The 24,359-nt window shown below is 32.4% G+C and overlaps 1 protein-coding gene across 43 annotated transcripts in view; it reads right to left on the bottom strand.

Annotated features, from left to right (window-relative positions):
• LOC106873237 (uncharacterized) overlaps positions 1-24,359 on the bottom strand; it is a 229,508-nt gene that overhangs the window by 161,146 nt on the left and 44,003 nt on the right. For all 43 annotated transcript variants that reach the window (XM_089345158.1, XM_089345199.1, XM_052977064.2 and 40 more), the window contains exon 2: positions 20,505-20,574. In XM_089345158.1, the coding sequence (XP_089201284.1) occupies positions 20,505-20,574 (70 nt within the window). The remainder of the gene's footprint in view (positions 1-20,504; positions 20,575-24,359) is intronic.

Here is a 24,359-nt window from a genome sequence, read left to right as displayed (position 1 = left end):
TTTGTCCCAAAGTTCTTATCTCAACATAAAATTAACGAAGTGAATGTCATTTATCTCTCTCTTGATCTCTGATGTCATCAGACAAATGCTAACCAAGATGGTGTGAATCAGCCAAGCTTTACCTGTTAGAAATAGCAACCCAAATGCTTTTAAATCTGATCCCAAAACTGGATGTTCAAGAATCAAATGAATGGCAGATTTTCAAGCCTGGGATCATCTTGATTCCCAAAAAATATATAGAGGTCCCAGATGGACAGACAGAATTTCACTATTATTATAGTTATATATATATATATATATATATATATATATATATATATATATATATATATGTTTATATATTTGTTTTGCAAGATTCTTGATGAGAATTTGTGTGTTGAAACACATATTGTTGTATTTGGGGATGGTCATGTTGCCAGTTTAGCCAATAGAATCACATGCACTATATATTTGGTGTTCACTTGCTTCAGCTTTATTTTATATTAATCGTATTTCGGCCAGAGTTCTTTTGTCACCCTTCTGTGACGTTTTTCTTTTTTTGTGTCTTTCCTTACTAATGATCAGCCATTTTGTATCCCTATTGTATGTGCCTTTATTTGCGCATGTGTATACCCCTGTGTGTGTCTATATTTAGTAAGTGTGTGTGGGAATGTGCCTGTATTAGGGATACCACATCCATGCTACCACTATACATCCTGTCAGGTCATAATAAAACCTGAATCCTTCATTCACACCATGCCAAACCTATGGCCTCCAAATACCTGATCCACCGAAACTCAGCTATCACGGACAATGCCAAATTCAATATATTGATGGCAGACCTCATCAGCAGAGTAATGAGAAATGTGTCCCGCATGTGCGACCCTACAGAGTTAAAGAGGCACATACAACATTTCGTTCACCACATGCAGTTCTCAGGATACAGCTATAGAGAAAGGATCAGAGTATACAAAGGAGCCATGAGGAAATTTGAAACTATCATACGTAATTATAGGAATGGGATTTGCTCACTCTATAGGAGCAAGTGATGGAACACCATTGAAAGGACTAAGAAGAAAATAGGGAAGGCCAACTCATGGTATGATGGCCACAAATACCTGAGCGTCACGTTCGTCAACACCACCCCTAGAGGTGAACTGGCGTACCGCTTTAGAAGGGCCCTAGACAAATTTAAGCTAAGAATTCAGGTTGTAGAAAGGCCAGGCAGCCCTATCAAATCCCTAATCAGTAGAATCTATCCTTTTAGTAGAACCCCTTGTACTGATAGGAACTGTACTGTATGTAGATTTAGTCCACAAACAAACTGTAAAGCCAGGAATGTAGTCTATAGTATAAGATGTACAGAGGGACAGTGCAGTAACAAGACAACGATGTATGTAGGGGAAACAGCATGGAGCATAGGAGAGCAGGTAAATGGGCATTGGAGGGAACTTAAGGAAGAGAAGAGCTCATCAGTTCTGTACCAGTATGCCGAACAGGAACATGGGGGCTCATTCAACAACATAAAAGATAAATTCTTGTCCACACATAGAAAAGATGCAATGCTTACACAAATTACAGAAGCTACACACATAATAGCAGATAAACCTGAATTGTTGGGAATCGTTTTAACTTGGGTCTAATATGTATTGTTTGAATTTCTTTGAAATAGGAAATATATGTATGTTCACTGGGTTTGTAAAAGAGAGCAAAGCTACAGGAAACCAAAAGACGAATAATCACGATAATCAGTCAGCTACCCTAGCGTAGTCCTTACTACTCCCCAATGTAGGATTCCTCACCATACAGGTGACAGGCACAGCTGTAAGATGCAGTACTGATCTATAGCAATTGGAAGGGCATGACCCAATTGAAATAACAGTGTGTGACGTTTGGAGTAAAGGGAAATGAAAGTATCGCCTCTGGAGTTTGCAAATGATCACTATACCGCTAGGTAATTGTGCAGAAAAAATTTACAATCAATAAATGTCTTAGAACAACCAATCACTCGTCTGGGAAGGCTTTGAAATCAATGTTACAAACTGGGGACTATGTATGTCCCAGTGATAATAAAAAGACTCAAAGGAGGTCTGCAAGGAAATAATTTTACTCAACACTTTGCAAGTGAATCAGTGGAAGCAAAGATGCGTCTCATTTACTTGACAATTTATGCACCACATTGCAGAAATCACAATGTAAGTATATCTGAAAAGATAGTCTTACACTGTTGTACCATTGAATTACAAATAATGCTCATCTGTTATGTTTGGGTGCCCCTATAGCTTCCAATGGTACAACAGTATTCGTCTTTGCTTAGGAAAAAATGACTAAATTGTGGGTGTGAAGTCCCCATGAAGGAGTCTTTGTAACTTCTAAGAAGAAGAAATTTTAGAAATATTACTTTATTTGTGTGTAATATGTATGGTTAATAATTCATCAACATCAAAAACATGAATTTTCATGGGGGTTATGGCTGTTTTGCATAGAATATAATTTCCAAATTTCATAAAGATCCATTCAGTACTTTTGAGATAGTTTTGGATAAAAAACAAATGACTAATGTGTGTGTTTGTGTGCATGTGTATGTGTGTGTGTATATATGTATAGATATCTGTATGCATGTATATATGTGTACATATTACATGTATATCTATATATATATATACATCTACACATATGTATACATATACATGTATGCATATAGTTCTATATCTATATATGTATACATATACGTGTACATATACATCTATATGTATACATATATACATATACATTTCTCTCTCTCTCTATATATATATATACATATATATACATCTACATATATATATATATATATATATATATATATATATATATACATGTATATATATACATGTATATGTATACATTTGTGCAGAGATATATATGCATGTATGTATGAAAGAAATTGAAAATTTTTTTTGACTAAAACACAACCGGGCCCCAAGGCATGTGTAAAATTTGAATGAAATTGGTTGTGTAGTTCTCAAGTTTTAGGGAATCACACAGACACACACACAGCCAGACATACATTCTCATATATATATATATATATATATATATATATATATATATATATATATATATATATATATATAGATATAGATACAGTAGCAGTCAATAAATTGAGCTCAGCCAATGAATGAGGAATGGACACAAATACCAAATAAAATGTTTCTTGGTGTTTGCAGTTCCATGGTTTCATGTTCTGAGGAGTGTATAGACCTGAATGGTTAGCAGTTTGAAAAGAGGTGTTCATAAAAGAACTAAGTTCTGTCTGTAAATTCAACTCTATTTTGAAAATAAAATGTATTTCAACAATCAACATTGACTCAATTAATTGACTTAATAACCATGCAATATGCATATACATTCTTGAGGTGCACCCTATATATATATATATATATATATATATATATATATATATATATATATATATATACACACACATACATACATATATATACACATGTACATATATATACATATGCATATATACATATATATCTACATACACATATATACACATACATACAGACATATACATACATACATACACACACATACATACATGTTCATATATACATATACATATCCATATATACATACATATATATGCACATACGTATGTGCACACACACACATATAGTTCAAATTTACAGCAAACAAAAGAAGACATGTGCAGGAACAACAAGCATGTGTATTATATATATATATATGTGTGTGTGTGTGTGTTTATAATATGTATATATGTATATATGTAATATCTATATGTAATATATATATTCATAAATATATATAATGCAATAGACATTGAAGAACTACAAGAAGACAAAAACATTTTAGATATACCCAAAAACTCTATCTTTAGTTACAACATGCAACCCAATAAACATACAAACATTTGTCACTGTTCTTCAAAACAACCATTACTGAACCAAGACCCAAGAATGAAGAAGTCACTTGAATGATAGAAAATCTAATGCAAAAACAACCAAAGTAACGTGAAACTACCAAAACTATAGACTCAACTCCAACTCTCCTTTCCTGTATATTGCATAAATATAATTCTATTTTCCTACATAAGTTGAACTTCATATTTGAGGCTCTGATGAAGCTATAGAATGTTACTCAGGCACTCAACTACAAATCCACTGCATCTTATAAAAGAACAGCTGTAAGCTAATGAAGTTCATAACATAACCATCATTTTTCCAGTGTCATCTCTTTTTTCTTATTACTGCTCTGTACACATCTATCACTTTGTTCTGAAACACATGTATATTGAGTTCCACAACAAATTATTAGTCTTGCAATGACTATGCAAAAAAATGCACGCAAGCATGCACACACATGTATCATACATATGTGTCTGTGTTTCTGTGCATAATATGTATATTATCTATATATATAAAAATGAGAATGTGTGTATGTCTGTCTGTCTGTCTGTCTGTGTGTATGTGTGAATCCCTAAAACTCGAGAACTACGCAACCAATTTCATTCAAATTTTACAGATGCCTTACTTAGGGTTCCAGTTGTGTTTTAGTCAAAAAATTTTTTTAACTTCTTGCAGAGTTCGAGCCCACGGCAACATAATATCTCCTCCACTATTTAAGTATTACGTGTCAAAAGTGAAACAAAAACACTCATGTCAAATACGTTCACTTTAAAAATAAAACTATTCCACTAACTGAAACAATCACATTTCGATACTGTAATGACAGATACTTTCAGAGAGAGAGAGAAAGAGAGAAAGAGAGTGAGAGAGAAAGAGAAAGAGAGAAAGAGAGAGAAAGAGAGAGAGAGAGATGTATATGTATACATATAGATGTATATGTACACGTTATTCCACTAACTGAAACAATCACATTTCGATACTGTAATGACAGATACTTTCAGAGAGAGAGAAATAGAGAAAGAGAGAAAGATAGAAAGAGAGATGTATATGTATACATATAGATGTATATGTACACGTATATGCATAGATATATATATATATAGATATAGATCTATATGCATACATGTATATGTATACATATGTGTAGATGTATATATATATATAGATGTACATGTAATATGTACACATATATACATATATATACATGCATACAGATATCTATACATATATACACCCATCACACACATACACACACATTAGTCATTTGTTTTCTTATCCAAAACTACGTCAAAAGTACTGAACGGATCTTTATGAAATCTGGAAATTATATTCTATGCATAACGGCCATAACTCCCATGAAAATTCATATATTTTTGATGTTGATGAAATTTTAACCAAAACATAACAGATGAGCATTATTTGTAATTCAACGGTACAACAGTGTAAGACTACCCTTTCAGATATACTTACATTGTGATTTCTGAAATGTGGTGCATAAATTGTCAAGTAAATGAGACACATCTTTGCCTCCACTGATTCACTTGCAAAGTGTTGAGTAAAATTATTTCGTTGCAGACCTCCTTTGAGTCTTTTTATTATCACTGCGACACACATAGTCCCCAGTTGGTAACATTGATTTCAAGGCCTTCCCAAATGAGAGACTGGCATTCCACTTAATGTCTATGTTCCATGCTGGCATGGATTGGAGAGTTATTAATGTAGAAATATGGTATCGTTGCTACTAACAGTTGAGGGTTGCGTAGTCTAGACATCGTTTTTAGATTTCATTATTCTCTTTAACCCGGGCAAAGCCAGGTATTTCTGCTAGTATGTAATATACACAAGAATCCCCTGCCTTACAGGAATTGTGCATTCCTGAAAAAACTTGTTGTAATGTGAAATCTGGTAATGCAAAATTAATTTTCCCGTTGACTTTCATGGATATTAAGAGACAGATTTTTTTTTTGAAACAACAACAAAAAGAAACTAGTTTTATGTAGAAAAATATCCATTTCTCAACACTAACAATTTGATATGTATACAGAAAAATATCTGAAGAGAAATAAGTTAGGGAATAAATAAGAATCCTAATATTATAACAAGGCACATTATTATTACAAAAGATGTTGACTGCTGTGTGATGGCTGGTGGTGCTGGAATGATAGAAACTGGTAAGACACGAGTCACTATCTTCAGCCATATAAGTTCATCAACATCTACTTGAGAGGCAAAAAAACTTATTCAAAATTGTTTGATGTTTATGACATATCATCTCTTTATTTTATACAGCTCAGTGTAGTAACTCTTGTAATTTTTATGTTACATTCATGATTAGGAATATTAGCAAAAACTGGGAGTATATTTTTCCAAACACCATTCAAAGTTGTGTGCTTTACTATATACCATGCATGACTCAACTATGTTATCTACAGCATCCAGTATGTTAAACTTTTTCAAGGAGGCTCTAACTGTAGATTTATCTTCCCTGCCAATTGCTTTCATAAGTTGTTTGAGAGTTCTCAGATAATATGGCTTGAAGTTTGGTATACAACCTAATCCACTGGTTGGATCAAAGGAGTTGTAGTGCTGGGAGTATATTCTGTTCTCTCATAATCAGAAAGCACATCCAAGTACACTGGGTTGCTTGGTGCATTGTCTGAAAGAAGCAATGCTTTGTAGAAAATATATCCCTACAAAAAATATTTGTAAACCACTCTTTGAAAAAGCTTTTAGTCATCCGTACACTCTTATTTGAAAACCAAATCAGCCAAATTAAACTTTGTGTAACTTTGGAAAGTCTCGAATTGTCAGAGTGATACACTAGCAGGGTCTTTAATTTCATATCATCAGCAACATTTTCTCTCAGAAGAAGCAACAGATGATTTTTGGAACCTTTAAATCATTCTGTTGAATTTTCTTCTGGAGAAAGTCTTAGTAGGCATGTACTTCCAAATAAGTACAGTTTTATGAACTGTCCTTATGTTTACTCTGGTGTGTAGTCCCCTTCAACAATTATTCTTTTCCAGCTGCTCAGAATAATTTAGCAGCAGCCTCTATCAGCAATGACAGCTTCACCAGTCATTTTCGTGTTGTGCAAATTGAAGGTTCTTGAACCTTTCAAACCAGCACTTATAGCTAGAAAAAAGTCTTTCATTAGAAATTTCACTTTCTTTTTCTGCAAGTTATGATAACCTTTTTTAAAACAAACTGCCATTGTGCTTGATGACAATGGAATTGTCATCAAGTGCATTGAATATGATCCTTGATTCATACACCCAAGAGCTGTCCCATTTTAAGCATCACATAAGATCTCTGGGAAAATAAGGCCAGAGCAGTTAACAGAATGATTTATTGATCACTTGCTTAATATCCAGTGAGATGCATGGCGACCTAGATAGTCACACACACACAAAAAAAAAAAAAATAAAAAAAAATAAAACCACCCAGGACATGCTGTAAAGTGGTTGGTGTTAAGAAGAGTATCCGATCATAGAAACTATACCAAAGTGGACATTGGATCACAATGTACTTCTCAGACTCACTGTATCTTGTCAAACCACTTAAGTCATTCCAGTATGGAAAATGGACCCTAGATGATGATGATGATGATGATGTTAAGGATGAGGAAGATGATAAAATATAAACTCCCTATAAAATGATACCATTTTAGAAATATTTTCTTTGAGAAAAAAAAAAAGAAACATGAACCTCAATTTCAGTAAAACTATCTTCCAACTTCACATATAATTAATTGTAGATAATACAAAATTAGCCTTATAGGTAACGTAGTGTAATGCAGAGATGAAATCCATTTTAAAGACAACCAAAAAGGTTTTATAATTCAGTGGTTGAGTTTAATAATATTTCACTTCAAACAGGACTGTACCATTCAAAAATTTTATAAAGTAATATGTGTAAATTTATATTTTAGAACACTAATAGATAATACTTGTATAGCTTCAATAATATCCAAGGGCATAATTAGGCTTCTCTTTAATGGAAATTCATAGAATTTTCAAAACTTTATTATATTTAACTGGATAATGTACATACTAAATTAACAATGAACTTTGGTAGTTCTAACAATTCATTTGATAAATTTCTTTTATTTGAAATGAAATAAACTTTGTTATTTATCACCACTTATCTAAATATTTCTTATGAGTGTGAAAGTATAGTTTTCAAATAGATCCTCCATATGTACTTAATCTAGGGAATGTTTTTCAAAGAATTACCATTTATCTAACAGGCAAAGTACATTTGGATTTAAAAGCAATTTATAAGAGATGGTTGAGTGATTTCTGAATGCATATGAATTAGAAGCTTAAGTAGTACTAAGCAAATTTCATCTAAAGATATTTCGAATTGAAAATGAGAATATTTTTTAAATGTTTATACAGGGAACTCTTTCTGCTAATTCTAAAGAGTTTATTTATCAGTTTACATGTTTATTGAACTTCACATTTTGTTGATAATATTTACATTTAATTTTTGGTTTTAAGAGTTGTTCAGTGTAAAATAAGCTATATTTTTTTTCTTACTTTAATTCTGATTATACTTAATATTTGGTGATAAATTGAAAACAGCTCACTTATCAATAATATCATTATTATTATGATCTTGATTATTGCAACCACCTTAAAACAGAGAAATTTTGTTCTCTTCAATGCTGCCATTAGCTCTACATCATTTGCACAATGTGGAGAATATAACAGTAGCATTGCCCAAATGACCTAACATCCAAGTTCACAATTCATCCAAAGCTGGGATCCTGTACCATACGCTTCCTACATAGAAACCAGACTCACAACCACATCCACAGTGCAACATTATTACTTTTCCCCAACAGGCCCTTCTCTATTTAATATTATTCCAAACCAAATCAAAGAAGAAAAGGATCCTATAACCTTCAAATAATATTTCTTCAAGAGAGACCAGATAGATCATCTGTACCTGGATACATCTCAGTCAACAATAACTCTCTCCCAGCATATCAAAGTTCATGTGTGTTTGTGTGTGTGTGCATGCGCATGCATATGTGCATGTGCACACACACGCATGCGTGTATATTTAAATTTACTTGCTTTGTTGACAATATGTGGATACTGAAATTTGTAAAAATATTGTTAGTAGCAAAAATTGAGTGGAAAAATGAATTTAAAGGATATATCCCTACATTTTCTTTAGAAATTATAATTATCTATAAAGAAATAGACATGGAATGCTTAATATAATTTCTAAGCTTCGGTAAACATTACAGGTGGAGATTTATGGCAAATATATTTCTTTGTTTTCTAGAATATAGACCAGACTGGAATTTGATAGCTATCTGAATAATTTGAAACAGTTAAATAATTTTCAGCATCTATAGAATTCTGTTATGTGATATTTATGAGAGAAGACGACTATAACATTGTAGCATAACCAGTGAATTAATGTACTTTATATGAAATGAAGAATTTCAATAATATGCACATAAAAGAAAAAGATCATGCAGCTGCTGTAAATATATACTTTTGCAATAAAGAAGTACAAAGTAAGTTGTAAAAACTTTACTTCTAAACCTGAAATGATAAATAAATAATATCATCACATACCTGCAAATTACAGCAATCAAGGTACTCCAAGTAATCAATAATTTAGACATTACCTTTGTCATGTTGAAAGAAGAATATAGAGAAAAACAGAAGTAATTGAAATTGAATGTCTCCCAATACAATAGAGTTATGTATGAAACATTTAGGCTACAAAATGTATCCATAAATTCTATTGTAATAATCCAGTATTGTATCAATTGGTAAATCCTTTGATATTTTTTGAAGTTTATATTAGATAAACAGAATATATTAAAATTGCATCAAAACTAAGAAATAATTTCTTAGAATTATTCCAGTTTCAATTAGTTGGTAATCCTAGACATCTTTGTAAACATCCTGAATTCTGATAATCCAATATTCACTTTTAAGTTTAATATGAATTGTGATGATATTCCAAACATGAAAATGCATTAAAAAACAGTCCATTGAGTACTCCAGTATCAAATTTCATTCATCTGTAAATCCAATTTATTCCAGTTCCATTAGTTCACAAATAACATACTCTTCTTTATACTGTCAGCTTTGTAATATACAGAATGGGAAGAATCAAAGGCTCTTGATACAACTAAAAAAAACTTCATTGCCTCAACAAATTGAAAGTGATATGTACTAAAAACAAAGCATGCTAACAAACAAAGTATTTTCTAAATTTTCAGTTAATACTTTTCATTTGAGAGAAAAGTTTTTCTAACAACAAAAGATATCAATTTTAAAATTTTAAAAGTGTTTAAAATTAATTGTAATAGAATATTTTGTAGATTTCAATAAACTTTACTTTCAATTATCAATTGAAAAATAATAAGGTAAATGATCATTATAAGGTTTAATTCTCCATATAATTTAACTGACAGGGAATATTTGTAGAAAGATAAGTCTTGAGAAATTGAATGTTAACTGATTTTTTTTTTATTTTCAGGACCTGAATTAAACTTATATCAGCGATATCAACTTAGCAAAAGGAATTAAATAATTATAATCAATGTTTTACAAGTATCATATTTTTGCCCTAAGTGACAAAATTTGTAGATTACTTGAGATTAAAACTTAACAAAATTACATTTTGATTATTGAAAATCAAAATATATATCAATAATTTACAAATAGTAAGCATTCTGTTATAAAAGTTTGTGACACTAATCTTTTATAGCATTAAAATTCAAAGTTTGTTGCTTGTGTTTTCCATGGTTTTAACAAAACCAGTAAATAATGTTTTGAATAATACACTCTTAAACATACAGTTTTACCTAAAATAAGTTCTAGTACATTTCTGGTCTTTGAGACCCTCACAAAAAATTTTTCTTACAATATCAACACAGAAAAAGTGATTTTGATCCATTCATGTATGATGACAGCACACATATAATAAGAAAGGGAGAAACCACGACATTTGAATCTGCATTCTGACTTTGAGAGGAAGAGAAATAGGAAGATAGATATTAAATGTAGATAGATAAATAGATATATTTTCCTTTTTCCTCACTTCTGAAAATTTTCAACATAGAAGAGTAATTTACAGCTATTTATGAAATGGAGACATTCATATATGACATCACCCCACTCCATACCCACATACTCATTTACTCACCAATAAGCACACATGCATATATCAGTAGAGAAAGAGAGGTAGATAGACGTATATTTGCTTGTTTCTTCTACAAAAACTTTCGCACAAATAATTTCATTTTTATCTATTGATCATAATCACTTATTTTAAAACAAGAGATGGTGTTTTCTTTGTTTCCATGGCCCCATGAAAGTGAAAGTATTTACTTACTCAAAAATAGATGTTTACCAGTTCAAAAGGAGAAAGTGTAAAGCTTTGCCGAAGAAATGTTTCTATGCACTGTTATTTTAATGCTCACTATGCTTGATGATTTGCACTTGAGATAGTTTTCCTTAGTAAACTGTGTTTGCAATGACAATTTCTTGTGATAAAAGCTCTTTTGGTTCATCTCCACAAGTGAACCTGCATGATGCAGGACTTCACTAAACTTTACATTCTCACCACAACTTGTACAACTTATAAAACTTGTAAGATCATGGGAGTGGATGCAGTCATTGATTTTGCTGTGGAAGTCTTCTCTACTCTTGTAGACATCTGGAGACATTTTGATTAGTAGGCTTATTATCATTGATAGGAAGCAGGGATATGTATAGTTGCTGAAGATATTGACCTCATAAACTGGCTGGGTCCAGCAACAAGAATATTAAGTAGGTGTGTGATTCTTCTTTAGTCTATGTAGCATGGGCAAATCATTACTAGTGCCCTGGAAACTATTTGCAATCTATTTTCATGGATGGAGTATATTGCACCACATTCCTATAAGTGCATTTAGAAGCTTGTCAGTTTTAACATGTTCCTATGGTGTTACTTCTCATATGTTGAAATGAGATTGTATTTTTCTGATATAGTTCAGCAGACTGCATTCCAACATTCTGCTGGATTTTTCTGTAAGTCATCTAAATTCCTAATTCTTACTGTGTTGTGTGTTGTTTCAGTTTTTGTCAACTCTTTGAGATGTCTGTCCTGACTTGGTGGGTTTTCATTTTACACAAGACATATAAACATATTGTGACCATTTTGCCTCAACTAACCCTGCCTTATGTAATATCCAAAATCAAATCAATGAAGTAAAAACCTCTACAAACTTCAAACAGTACCTGGACAAATTCCTCCAAAGAAAACCAGATAAAGTACCTGTGCCTGGGTATGTATACTTCAGTTAACAACAACTCCCTACTTAAGTGGGCTCGGTGACACAAAATGTAACCATGGCAAATAAAAAGGTAATTTTGACTACAAAACAGAGATTGTTTTCTACATTGGTTGGAAAAACCCAGGAGATAAACTGCTCAGATTCACACACATATACCTTTCTAAAAATGCTGTGTCACCCAAACAGATTATCTAACTAGCTTGGCAATGCATAAATTTGTCACATACACATATGAATTAAAGGCCATCTCAAATTACAAATAGATTTGTCATTCATGCAGACACCATTAATCTGTCACATATACACATGCATGCATCTTTAGTACACATAAGCATGAAATATCTATGTTAAAAATAGATGAGCTTTTTTCATTGCTGTAATTCATTGAACATTTACTCTAGATTCATCATATTCCAGTTGCTTTATTAGCAAAAATAAAATATCTAAAACTACAAGAATACATTTTGTTTTCTCCATGAACTAACAATCATCATCTTACATATCTATTACTAAATACTGGCAGGTGGTTTGCTGTTAGTCACTAAATATTTACACATCTAATTCTCTGTTTGATTCATTTTTCTGATATGTTACATATTATTTTCCTATGTATCTTCTATTCATCTAATAATATAGTCACTAAATCAGTAAATATTTCTTTCATTATTTTGTCAGTCTTAATCTCTTGCTTATGAAGAAACTCAAAGGTAGCCCATTCTCTATATGGCCTTTTCGTGTGGTAGAAATAGCAGGGATTACTTGAGTATATTCAAAGGCCCATAGCATACCCAAGATCCATATCAACAAATTCACCTCTGATATTTTTTTTTCAAATTATGCCCATATCTCTAGAAAATTTCATTTCATTAAAAATATTGTTCTAACAAATTTCAGAAAGGCAGTTTTCTGCTAGTTGCTAAATAATATTTACACATACGATTCCCTGTTTGTGTAATTTTTCTGGTATGTTATGGTTAATTTCCCTTTGTATCCTAAATTCATCTGATAACACTCATTCAGTAGCCACATAAAAGTCCTCAATTTATCATGTATATATACATATCAGAAGATTTTAGTAACTTTGCATGACAGAGAACCGGAATGCACACATGGTATGTACAGGAAAAAATCATATTGAAAAAACTTAATGTAGGTTGTATAATATATTATTTGTTCTGCATTACTTTTCCATTGACATACATATTTATAATCTATATAAACACACAATTTATGTACAGAGATAAGAAATGATATTTTTTGTATTCCCATTCATATGAACTATGATAACATGAACAGTGATTTCAGCAAAGGAATGAACTATCAGAAATATATAACAGGTTTCATACTATACTCAAGTGAGTGAGTGAGTGAGTGAGTGAGCGAGTGAGTGAGTGAGTGAGTGAGCGAGTGAGTGAGTGAGTGAGTGTGTGTGTATGTGTGTGTGTGTGTGTGAGAGAGAGAGAGAGAGAGAGAGAGAGAGAGAGAGAGAGAGAGAGAGAGAAGAGAGAAGAGAGAAGAGAGAGAGAGGTGGGGGACAAAGAGGAAACACTAGCTTGTAGTGATTTACAATTAGTTCTTTATACTTGAAATTTTCAACAATAAAAGATATTCAAGAACCACATTTTGATAAAAATATATTAAAATTCCAATTTTTAGTAATTTTCCAGATAGTGTAGACTTTAAATACGGCTTTCTTTTAGTACAAGTTACAAACTCCAAATTAATAGATAAGCAGCTTTCTTTACTATAGTATAGATATATACATACTATATTTACACATTATTTTTAAAATGATGTAAATATTAATGAAAAGCTGCTGCTCTTTAAATGAAGTTCATTGAGTTGTGGATACTCCCCTGTTGTTAAGTGAAATGTTGTTAAGTGAACAAGCAAGTGGTTCATTGGAAACGAAATCTGTAACCAATGAATGCTATTCTTCACAAATTGTGATATAAAAATCAAAGGCACATAAATCATGAGCTTTATGCACATACATAAATACACACATTCATTTTGATAATTCTGACATCCATTTTTCCATGCTAGCTTGGTTTAGACAAATATGCAACATATAACCTCCCACCCCTACATAGCCATATAGTTAAGAAGTAGGCATCACACCCAAATGGTTCTGAATTTGATTCCATTTTGCTACAGCTTGAGCAAGTGTAGTTTTGGGCAGAATAATATTTTGTGAATGGAATTTAGTAGATGAAAATGTGTGTGTATAAACACACACACACACACACATACATGTGTGTGTATCTGAGAAAACTTGTGTAAAGTGTTGCATTGGGTAATGTCCCTTCATATCAAAAGGCAACTTGGTAGATAAATTTTGATAGTACCATACTGAAATTGATATGATTTACTAAAACCTTTGAAGGCAGTCCCCTCAGTATGGCCGTGTTTCAATGACAGAAGTGAATAAAAGAATTTTAGATAATGAATTTTTACTTTCTAATTCTTTAGTTACAGTTCTGTTAGGTCTGAAATAGTTTGTATTCATGTACTTAATCCAATACAACACAATAAATGTAAGTATCTGAATGGATGACTTAAGAGCCATCATGACCATACTTGCTTCAATAGCAAAACTAGTAAAGAACAACAATAATACTTCTACATCTTAAAGAGAAAGAACAAAACACCTGAAATTAAAATCTTTATGATTTTGAATATAGTAATATCTCTTAAATAATCTATTTAAAATATCCAGAGAGATAGTAAAGTGAATTTAAATTTAAAAATTTTTACATATTGTGATTCTACTTTTTTTCAACATCATCAATTTTTAAGTAATGATGTACATGTATGTGTGCTTGTGCATGTGCGCGTGCACACACACACATAATGGGAAATACACAAATTGTAGGAAATAAATTACTGGATATGTTAATGACTGATGGAAACAATTATCTTTCATATCAAATCACATTTGTATATGATTTATATTTATAGGCTTAATGGTATTTCCTAAATATCTACTTTATTGTAATTAAAATGAAAGCGTTTTGCATCATTTGTGTAAAACATAGCATTATATAGGTTTGTTTTAAATCTTTGTACAAAAAAAGTATTTGTATTTCTATTCCAGCATTTTAAAATTATTTTAAAACAAAACCATTCGTTGCTACTTGACTACTCAAATTACAACTATTTTCTTACAGAAAATTGAAGTGTGATACTATCTTGTGGGTATATTTTGAAAATATTTTGCTAAATTTTAATGTTTGTAAGGACAATGAAGCAAAATCTCTAATTGGCATTTAGAATCTTAACTTTTGTCAATTATATATTTCATACTCAAGTTATACATTATATGTTTCTGATAGAGATTAGCTGTCTTTGTCATTATCATGATTTTAACATCAAATTTTCCATGAATGCATGGGTCAGAATAAAGTATAGTGGAGCAGAATTTTCTAATAGGTGCAAGCCCATTGGGTCACCAACCCCACTTGTCTTCATATGAGGTAATAATCTCTCAGTCTATCAAATAAACAGTTTGGACTTATTTATGTGGGGAACTAGAAATAAAGCCATAACATGGACAAGACTGCTCCTTACAAAGGTAACCCAACATGCTAAGACATGTCAAAAAGCTTGGACATGCTTTTGTGCTGGACTGCAACTGCAAGCATACAACACCATCATTAATGTCATTGTTTATAATCAGCATGTGGAGAAAAGGGAAATATGAGCTCACTCACACAAGCACACACAGGAATGCACACAAACACAAACACAGGCACACACACACACACACACACACACACACACACACACACACACACACACACACACACACACACACACACACACACACACACACACACAATAAGCTCCTTTCAGTTACGTCTACCAAATCCACTCACAAGACAATGCCCAGTGCAAGGCTATTACAGAAAAGACTTGCCCAAACTTGATATCACATGATTGGAAAGTGAACTTGTTCACAACACAAACATGCCTGTGGCTCTCAGTTAAGGTCCAGTTTACAACTAACCACATCGATCAGTATTTAACATCTATGACTATTATTAGTTGTCAATCACTCTGTGAATTCTTCCGATGGGTAATTCCGTGTTCACTTCATTGGATGGTAATATCATCAGGAGTATATATTAGCAATAATTATAAAGAGTATGGAGACGTGTTCATACCCAAAATTTATTTTCTATTTCACAATTTTATACAGCATATTATCATGACCTACATGTGTTTCCACTGCACAGACTACTGGCAGTTGCAGATGCAACATGTGTAGGTCATGATAATATGCTGTATAAAATTGCAAAATAAGAGAAAATAAATTTTGAGGATGAACAAGTCTCCATATGCTTTATATATATATATATATATATATATATATATATATATATATATATACATGTGTGTGTGTCTGTGTGTGAGAGTGTGTTTGCATTTCTTTGTCTTGACATTACATGGGAGTTGTAAACAAGTGTCACCAACATACAATTGGTGTTATTCATTTCCAATCTACCATGAAAACAAACCATAGGGGAAAATACCTAACTTGGAAACAGGAGAGAGTTAGTAAAAGAGAAGATGACAATCTCCAAGAGGGTACCTAGCAAGAATGCCAGATGCATTTCAGCCTAGCCAGGACTTATCAATGGTGTTTGCTCACAACCAGCTACTTGCTTATACGAGATTTGTTGCCTCCAATATATGGGAAACACCAGCAAGGCTGAAATGCATTTGACACTCTTGATAACCTCTGCTGGGATGACTTTTAGCTTCCTTTGACATATACTATTTTTAAACATAACACTTCCATATGGATGAATACTGCAGCAAACTGCCTTTCAATGATATATTTGCATTAAGTATGATAGATAGATGGCTATTTTAATCTAGTGCTGCTTCTGTTATGTACAACAAATTTTATTCAGCTGAATGGCTATTCACAATAACGGTGAGTATTTTATTCAGTTTCCTACATATCAAAGAAGACATTCTTTCATTAACTATACCTAATTCTGGCTTAGCTCAATTAATTAATCTACACTCAGAATTACTTTCAAAATTTAATTTGTGAATTTATGAATGATCAAAGAGGACATCAATGCCAGGCACTCTTCTCTAACATCTATCTGCAGCTTTGAAGCTTACTCTTTTAGCAGCTAGAGTTATTTTCTTTTTTAGGCTTCCTACAGATGTTTGTTATATTATTCTCCATATCAGCATCTACACTATACACCTCTCTCATTATTCAGGAAATTTTCAACATTGATAAGGATGTACATTGATTATATTTCCTGTGCAAAGAGTATAACCTTGACCTTAAATATGTATATTATTATTATAAAACTTTAACTGTAACACCGAAGCAACATCAACAGCAGATAAAAAAAAGCTCAATAACCATTTTGTTCAAATTTTAAAGCGCAAGAACAAAAGATCATGAACTTGAAGAGAAGATAGGAATAAAGAAAAGAAAACGACCTCATTCCAAGGAACACTGGAAAACTTAACTGAACAAATTGACCAAATCAAGGAGAAAGTTGTACATGCATAGTGGAAGTGGAAATGATAAAACAGACCACAGAGGGAATTAACCACACCAAAAGCTTGGCATGGACTACTGACAAATTTATAACATTTCACATTGTCTGTACTACTATGCAATCCAGTTGGAAGAAATCCATTTCTACACAAAAGAGAAAACATCAGCTAACAAATTACAGAATCAAAACTGAAAGATTAGCCACATCATTATCAACTGTGATAGAATATTCCCTACATACTAAGCTTTCCATAAAGCAAATCAATCTGGAAGAGAGCAAATATGAAAAAAATAACAGCAAATAAAAGACGAATATATTGAGACTGAGGGATTCAAATAAAATTAATGAAACCTAAGAATATAAATAGTGACCCAATTAAAACACAACTGATCAGATATTGTTGCTTGGAATAAAATAAAAAAAACATGCTCTGTTGTAGAATTCAGTATGTAGTAAACAGTATGAAAAATACAATAGAAGAAGGACATCTATGAAACAGTGAAGAGGATTCTGCAAATCCAGTACTCAAGATACACACTGCTCTGATAGATGTTCATGATATCTGGGGCAATACAAATTTGAAAGACCTTCATAAAAACAGAAATGGTTGTGCAAAGGATGATGATGTAAGCATCTTTCTTTGATTACATTTCTTTTACTATCTTGCCAGCAAGTAGGTGACTTCTTATAAACTTTAGAATGCTAATCAGTAAAGAAACAATTAATGAACAAATGAAGTATGCACAGACATATTTTCTCCTTCAGCTGTTTATTGAGATGGTATAACAACAGTCATTCCTTTAATGTTGAAATCTTTAATGGTTAGACAGACCTGTTCTGGACCCACAAGCTGCAACAATGATGGTTGCATCTCACCTAGTGTCTTCTCCAGTCTTCTGGTTATTCTTTCAATATCCAACATGTGAAGACATTCTCCACACAAATGGTATAGTCAGCAATAAAATCCTCCAAATTTGATCTATCACTTCTCTAAAGTGATACTCATCTGATCCTCAACTGTGGTAGCTGGCCATACACTACTCTACAAGGTAACCGAATGTTAGGATCCTAATGTGTGTTCCAACCACTGCAAATGAAATTCAATACTTATGCAGTTTGTCACTGTAAGTATCTGAATGTGAAGTACATGCTCATGCTGGGTGTACAGGAGGCAGCTCATGTGAAAGTACAACATGCTATGACTATGGAAGTCAAGTTTTGCAGTTACAGAGGAGGGATGTCAAAGAGATCACTTGGAATATGGCAAACTCTATGGAGGAATGAAAACTCTTATTCTGAAAGACTTTGCATCAAAGTCCTCAAAGGGAAACCAATGCTTATTTAATGCAGCCCTGGATATTGTTGTCAACACAGCCATCCTCAGAAAGAATGCTCTCCAGATATTTAAAAGATAGTATTACAGACAGCTATTTATTACCACACTTGTTTTGATGGTGTTGGCACTCCTATTGCAGCTGGATGCTCTCTAATATTAATGGGTTTCCATGTAACCTGAAATCCATTCTACCCCGTTGCTCTCTTCAATCTTGCAGTAGATATAACACACAAGAACTATGTTAAAGGGACCAGTACTAGTTCCTGTTCTTATATTGCCCCTGTGCATACAAAGGAAGTGGAGTGTGCACCAGAATCCTGTTTAAGCAGGGTGTTAAAATGTTCAGCCTACCTCTACATGCATTCATTCATGACTAGTTTGTTGGTGTTGTCTAAGCTCCAATGAAAGAGTGTTGTTACAGGATTGAAGACTAGACCTTTCTCTAAATTTAATTTAAAAACAGAACAAATGTACATACATTCATCAGCGTCTGAATGCCAATTTCCTTAAAAAGATTCTTTAAATATTGACTTTTAAAAACCTATTTAGGGGTACTACATTAAGTTGCCATTCTCTGAGGAGCACTTAGCCTGGCAGGCGGGGTCTCATTTAAAGACTAACTTTGTAACATGAAACCAGCTAAGTTAATTTTTTTTTTTTAAATAAAATCAACAATTTCTTTTTCTTATTCCATGTATTACTAATCTCAGAGGGATTTGAAGAGACTTATTATCATCAGACAATGTAGTTTGAATATATTAATGGGTGGCACAATGACATTCACATTTTAAGGTTTTTCCATCATTACACAAACAAATAAAAAAGGTACAAGTATTCTATATGTATACGTATGTGTGTGAAAGAGAGAAAATGTGTGTGTAAATATATATACAAGCAAGGTACCACACAAAAAGCATTGGTGTTGGTGCCACATAAGTGCTGGTTCCACATGAAAAGTACTAGTGTTGGTGCCATGTAAAAAGTATCCAGTACACTCTGTAAAATGGTTGGTGTTAGGAAGGATATCTAGCTGTAGAAACCAAGTGAAAACAGACTATGGAACCTGGTATGGTCCCTGGCCTTGTCAGTTTCTGTTAAGCCAGCATGGAAAACAGGTGTTAAATGATGATGATGATGATGATGATGATGATGATGACACAAATATATGAATATGCATGTGCAGTATTAATAAAAAAAATTCATAAATATACTGAAGACTTAAGAATTGTAGAAATCGTGAGATGAATAGAAATTCAGAGATGACTATTCAAACAGATTTGTATATAGCATATACAGAAAGAAATATTGTGAACGCTGAAAAAAAAAATCTTTTGTAATGTAAACTCCTCATAAATTACTGCAAATATCAAAAGAAAATATTTCAATTAATTATCTCTTCTTTCACACAAATGAATTTGTCATACCTGGTGGGCAGTCACAGACAGTTTGTCTGCGGAATCTTAAAGGTTCATAGATAATATCTTCTTTTTTAATCTGAAATTATATAAAAAAATAAAAAAAGAATGAGCCATAGAAAGATAATAGTAATGATTTAATATAGTAAGTTTTAGTTGCTTTATTTAATACATTAAACTAATGATTTCTTTTGGATAAGCATTAGATGTCTTTAATGGCTTACTGAATGGATTTTGTTGATGTTTTTCTGGTATTATTTTATCAAACCTGAAGAGAAATATAATGGTAGCCAAGTAGATTGTGACATAAAAATTCAAAACAGTGAGGTACCAAACTAGAAGCCTTTGCTAATCTACATAGTTTCTCAAGTTTGACACCCCAAACAACAATAACAACTGAAAATAAAATGTAATAGCTAAGACTATTAATAATTGTTTCTAATTTTGGCACATGGCAAGCAATTTTAGAAGGAGGGTGTTAGGTGATTACACTGATCCTAGTACTTGAGTGGTACTCTGTTTTATTGATCCTGGAGGGATCGAAGTTGTTGCTGATTTCAGCAGAATTTGAACCCAGAATGTAAAGAGCTGGGGAAAAATACTGGAAATCTTTTTTCTCGTGCTTTAAACATTCTGCCAGCTCACCAAAATAACTTATTCATGCTATGAAGCTCATCTGATTCTTGTCCACAAAGATTTTTGAAGCTATGGACACATAAGAGGTGCAGCAACATCAAAGGAAGATTAACTGGGAAGATAGCTTTCATGTGCAGCAGATGCACAGGGGCAATAAATACTACAGATGCTCAGAATAAATAAATAAACATCTGTGCTTTAAATGAGTAAGTCCAGAATGCTAATTTTCTGTAATAACAAATCTCATTTAGATTTCAGTTTGTCTATGTAATATCACTCAAGCTGATAATTGTCATTATAATAGTAGTAAGTAATAGTCTATAACAGCAACTAATAAATAATGATACATACATACTAACTAATATTACTAATTAGTAATAATAAAAAGAAATATTATCAAACTCATCATAAAACCTTTTAAATTTGCTTTAAAAGAAGCAATTGTTTTATGGTATCATTCAAAGAATGTCCATCCAAGATTCGTAATTAATAATGAAAAAAGTCTATGTAAACCAATATTCTTAAATAGATAAGTACTACAGCTCTAAATTCATTAACTTTACTAATCTGTGATTGAAAAGACTTTTTTTCAAACTGAAAATTCTGCAAATTCTTAATCCTTCATGATTTCAGTACATAAAACTCTGGAGATCATAAAGGAATGGGCATAACAGCTAGATGTCAGTTTACCTAATATCACAATGTAGATAGTCTGAAACTGCAGTATTGGTTTCAAATTTTGGTGTAAGGTCAGTAATTTCAGGTGAGGGGTAAGTTGATTACATCGACCTCAGTGCTGCATGTAAAGATGAACGAAATGCTTCTAAGAATTTTCCCTGGCATGCTAACAATTTTGCCATCTCACCACCTTAATCTGTGGACATGATATTAATTTCAAATTTTGGCATGAGGACAGCAATTTCAAGGGAGAGGTAAGTCGACTACATTGACCCCAGTGCTCAACTAATATTTGTTTTATTGACTCCCGAAATGATGAAAAGCAAAATCAATCTCAGCAGAATTTGAACTCAATGTAAAGCCAGATAAAATGCTGCAAGTATTTTGTCCGGCATACTAACAGTTATGCCACCTTGCTGCCTTCTGTGGCCATAATATTAGGCTGTTTCACATGAAATGCCATATTTGAAAGGAAACAATAAAATGTTTCAGAAGTGTTAGAGAAATGATTTATTTAATCAAATTATGACCCATGTTCATTTAAGACATTTACCCAACGTTTCTCTATGTCATATATTCCATCTTTAAAAAAAAAAATTCATCTTTTGCTGTGATAAATTGTCCGAATGCTTCAATTTCCTCTTCTCTATTTAAGAATGCTTTATTGCTAATGAAATGCTCCAAATGCTTAAATAACTGATGATCAGAAGGAAAGATATCAGGGGAATAGGGAAATGTTGCAAAATCTCATAATTCAGGCTTTGCAACTTTTGGACCATAGCTTGAGGAGTGTGAGGACATGCATTGTTGTGGAGCAAAATTGGGTCATCTCTATTCACTAGTCTGGGTTGCTTCTTTTTCAAATTCTCATGCATACAATCAATTTCCTGGCAATATGATGTTGCTGTTACTCTTTATCCTTGTTGCAAAAATGAATAATGAATAACTCCCTTCGCAGACCACCATACAGTGACCACTAGCTTTTTAGAGTGCAATGATGGGCTTGGGTAGTGTTTAGGTGACTCTCCTGCATCTAATCACTGTCCTGTTCTCCTGATGTTGTCAAAGAGTATCCATTTCTCATCACAAGTCATGATTTGATGCAAAAATGGTCTTTTTCTAGTCTCAAGAAAGCAATAAGGAGCACACTTCGAGGCATCTATCTTTTTGAATCTCATTCAGTTGATGTGGAACAAACCTATCTGTTTTCTTGACTTTTCCAATTTTTTACAGATGTCCAAAAACAGTTGTGTGAAATGTTTGGAGTTCTGATAAAAGTTTTTGAACCTTTGTTCTCGTATTTTGTTCAACCAAAGCATTTAATCCTTCATGCCAAATAACTGATTTTGGCCTACCCTTGATTTACTTTCAAGGCTATCATCTGAACGAGAGCTTTGGAACCATATTTGAAAAGTTCTGATGTCAACAAAACCATTACCAAAGGCCTGTTTAATATTCCATAGAGCTTCTGCGGCAGAGTGACCCACTTTGTGCTCATACAAGAAAATCACTCAACATAGTTTGGTTGTTATCATTTTCATAAGGTCTGTGGGTACGAATTTTCTATACTAATATCGTTGGGAAAGAAAAAGAGTCAACATTAAATGCAAGGTATACATAATTGAGTTTTTAAAAGTAATTAAAAATGTGACATTTCATGTGAAACAACCTAATAATACCCACATTTCAACATTGTTACTATAATAGTGCAAATAGTATATTCTATAACAACAAATAAAACAATATGTACTAGAAAGAAGTGATTTTAGATTCTCAATTATGAGCATTATCCTGCGATTGAGAATCTAAAATCACTTCTTTAACTTTCTAAGACATCTCAGCGCTTCTAAAAGCAAACTTCGTTTGCTTGTTTACGTTTGTCGTAATTTGAATTAAAAATATGTACTAATATTACCAGGTAGTAACGATATGAATAAGTGATTTATATTCATCATAAAACTCATTCGATTCACATATACAAAAAGGTTTTTGAATTGCAAAGTAAGTAGACGATCATTTTGTGACTAATTAAGAACGTTCGACCTTACACACACACAAATATATACATACATATAAAATTATGCATACATATGTACATATACATAAAACACACACACACACATTACTGTGGCTGTAAATTCTATAAATTTAATCAGCTTCTGATTAGAATATTTTAAAAACGAAACAATTTATATTCACCATAAAGCTTGTCTAATTGAAGTTACTAAACGTTCACGAATTTTTGAAAGAGGCAGACGATTGTTCTGTGACGTCATTCGTCATTAAGAACGCTCACGTTTTGGAATTTTTGAAAGAAGCAGACGATTGCTCTGTGACATCATTCGTCATTAAGAACGTTCACGTTTTGGAATTTTTGAAAGAAGCAGACGATTGCTCTGTGACGTCATTCGTCATTAAGAACGTTCACGTTTTGGAATTTTTGAAAGAAGCAGACGATTGTTCTGTGACGTCATTCGTCATTAAGAACGCTCACGTTTTGGAATTTTTGAAAGAAGCAGACGATTGCTCTGTGACGTCATTCGTCATTAA

Source organism: Octopus bimaculoides, chromosome 2, assembly GCF_046866305.1.
Source record: "Octopus bimaculoides isolate indiv1 chromosome 2, ASM4686630v1, whole genome shotgun sequence".
Lineage (NCBI taxonomy): Eukaryota > Metazoa > Mollusca > Cephalopoda > Octopoda > Octopodidae > Octopus > Octopus bimaculoides.
The sequence above is the reverse complement of the archived record's forward strand: the minus strand, read 5'-3'. Positions and strand labels throughout refer to the sequence as shown.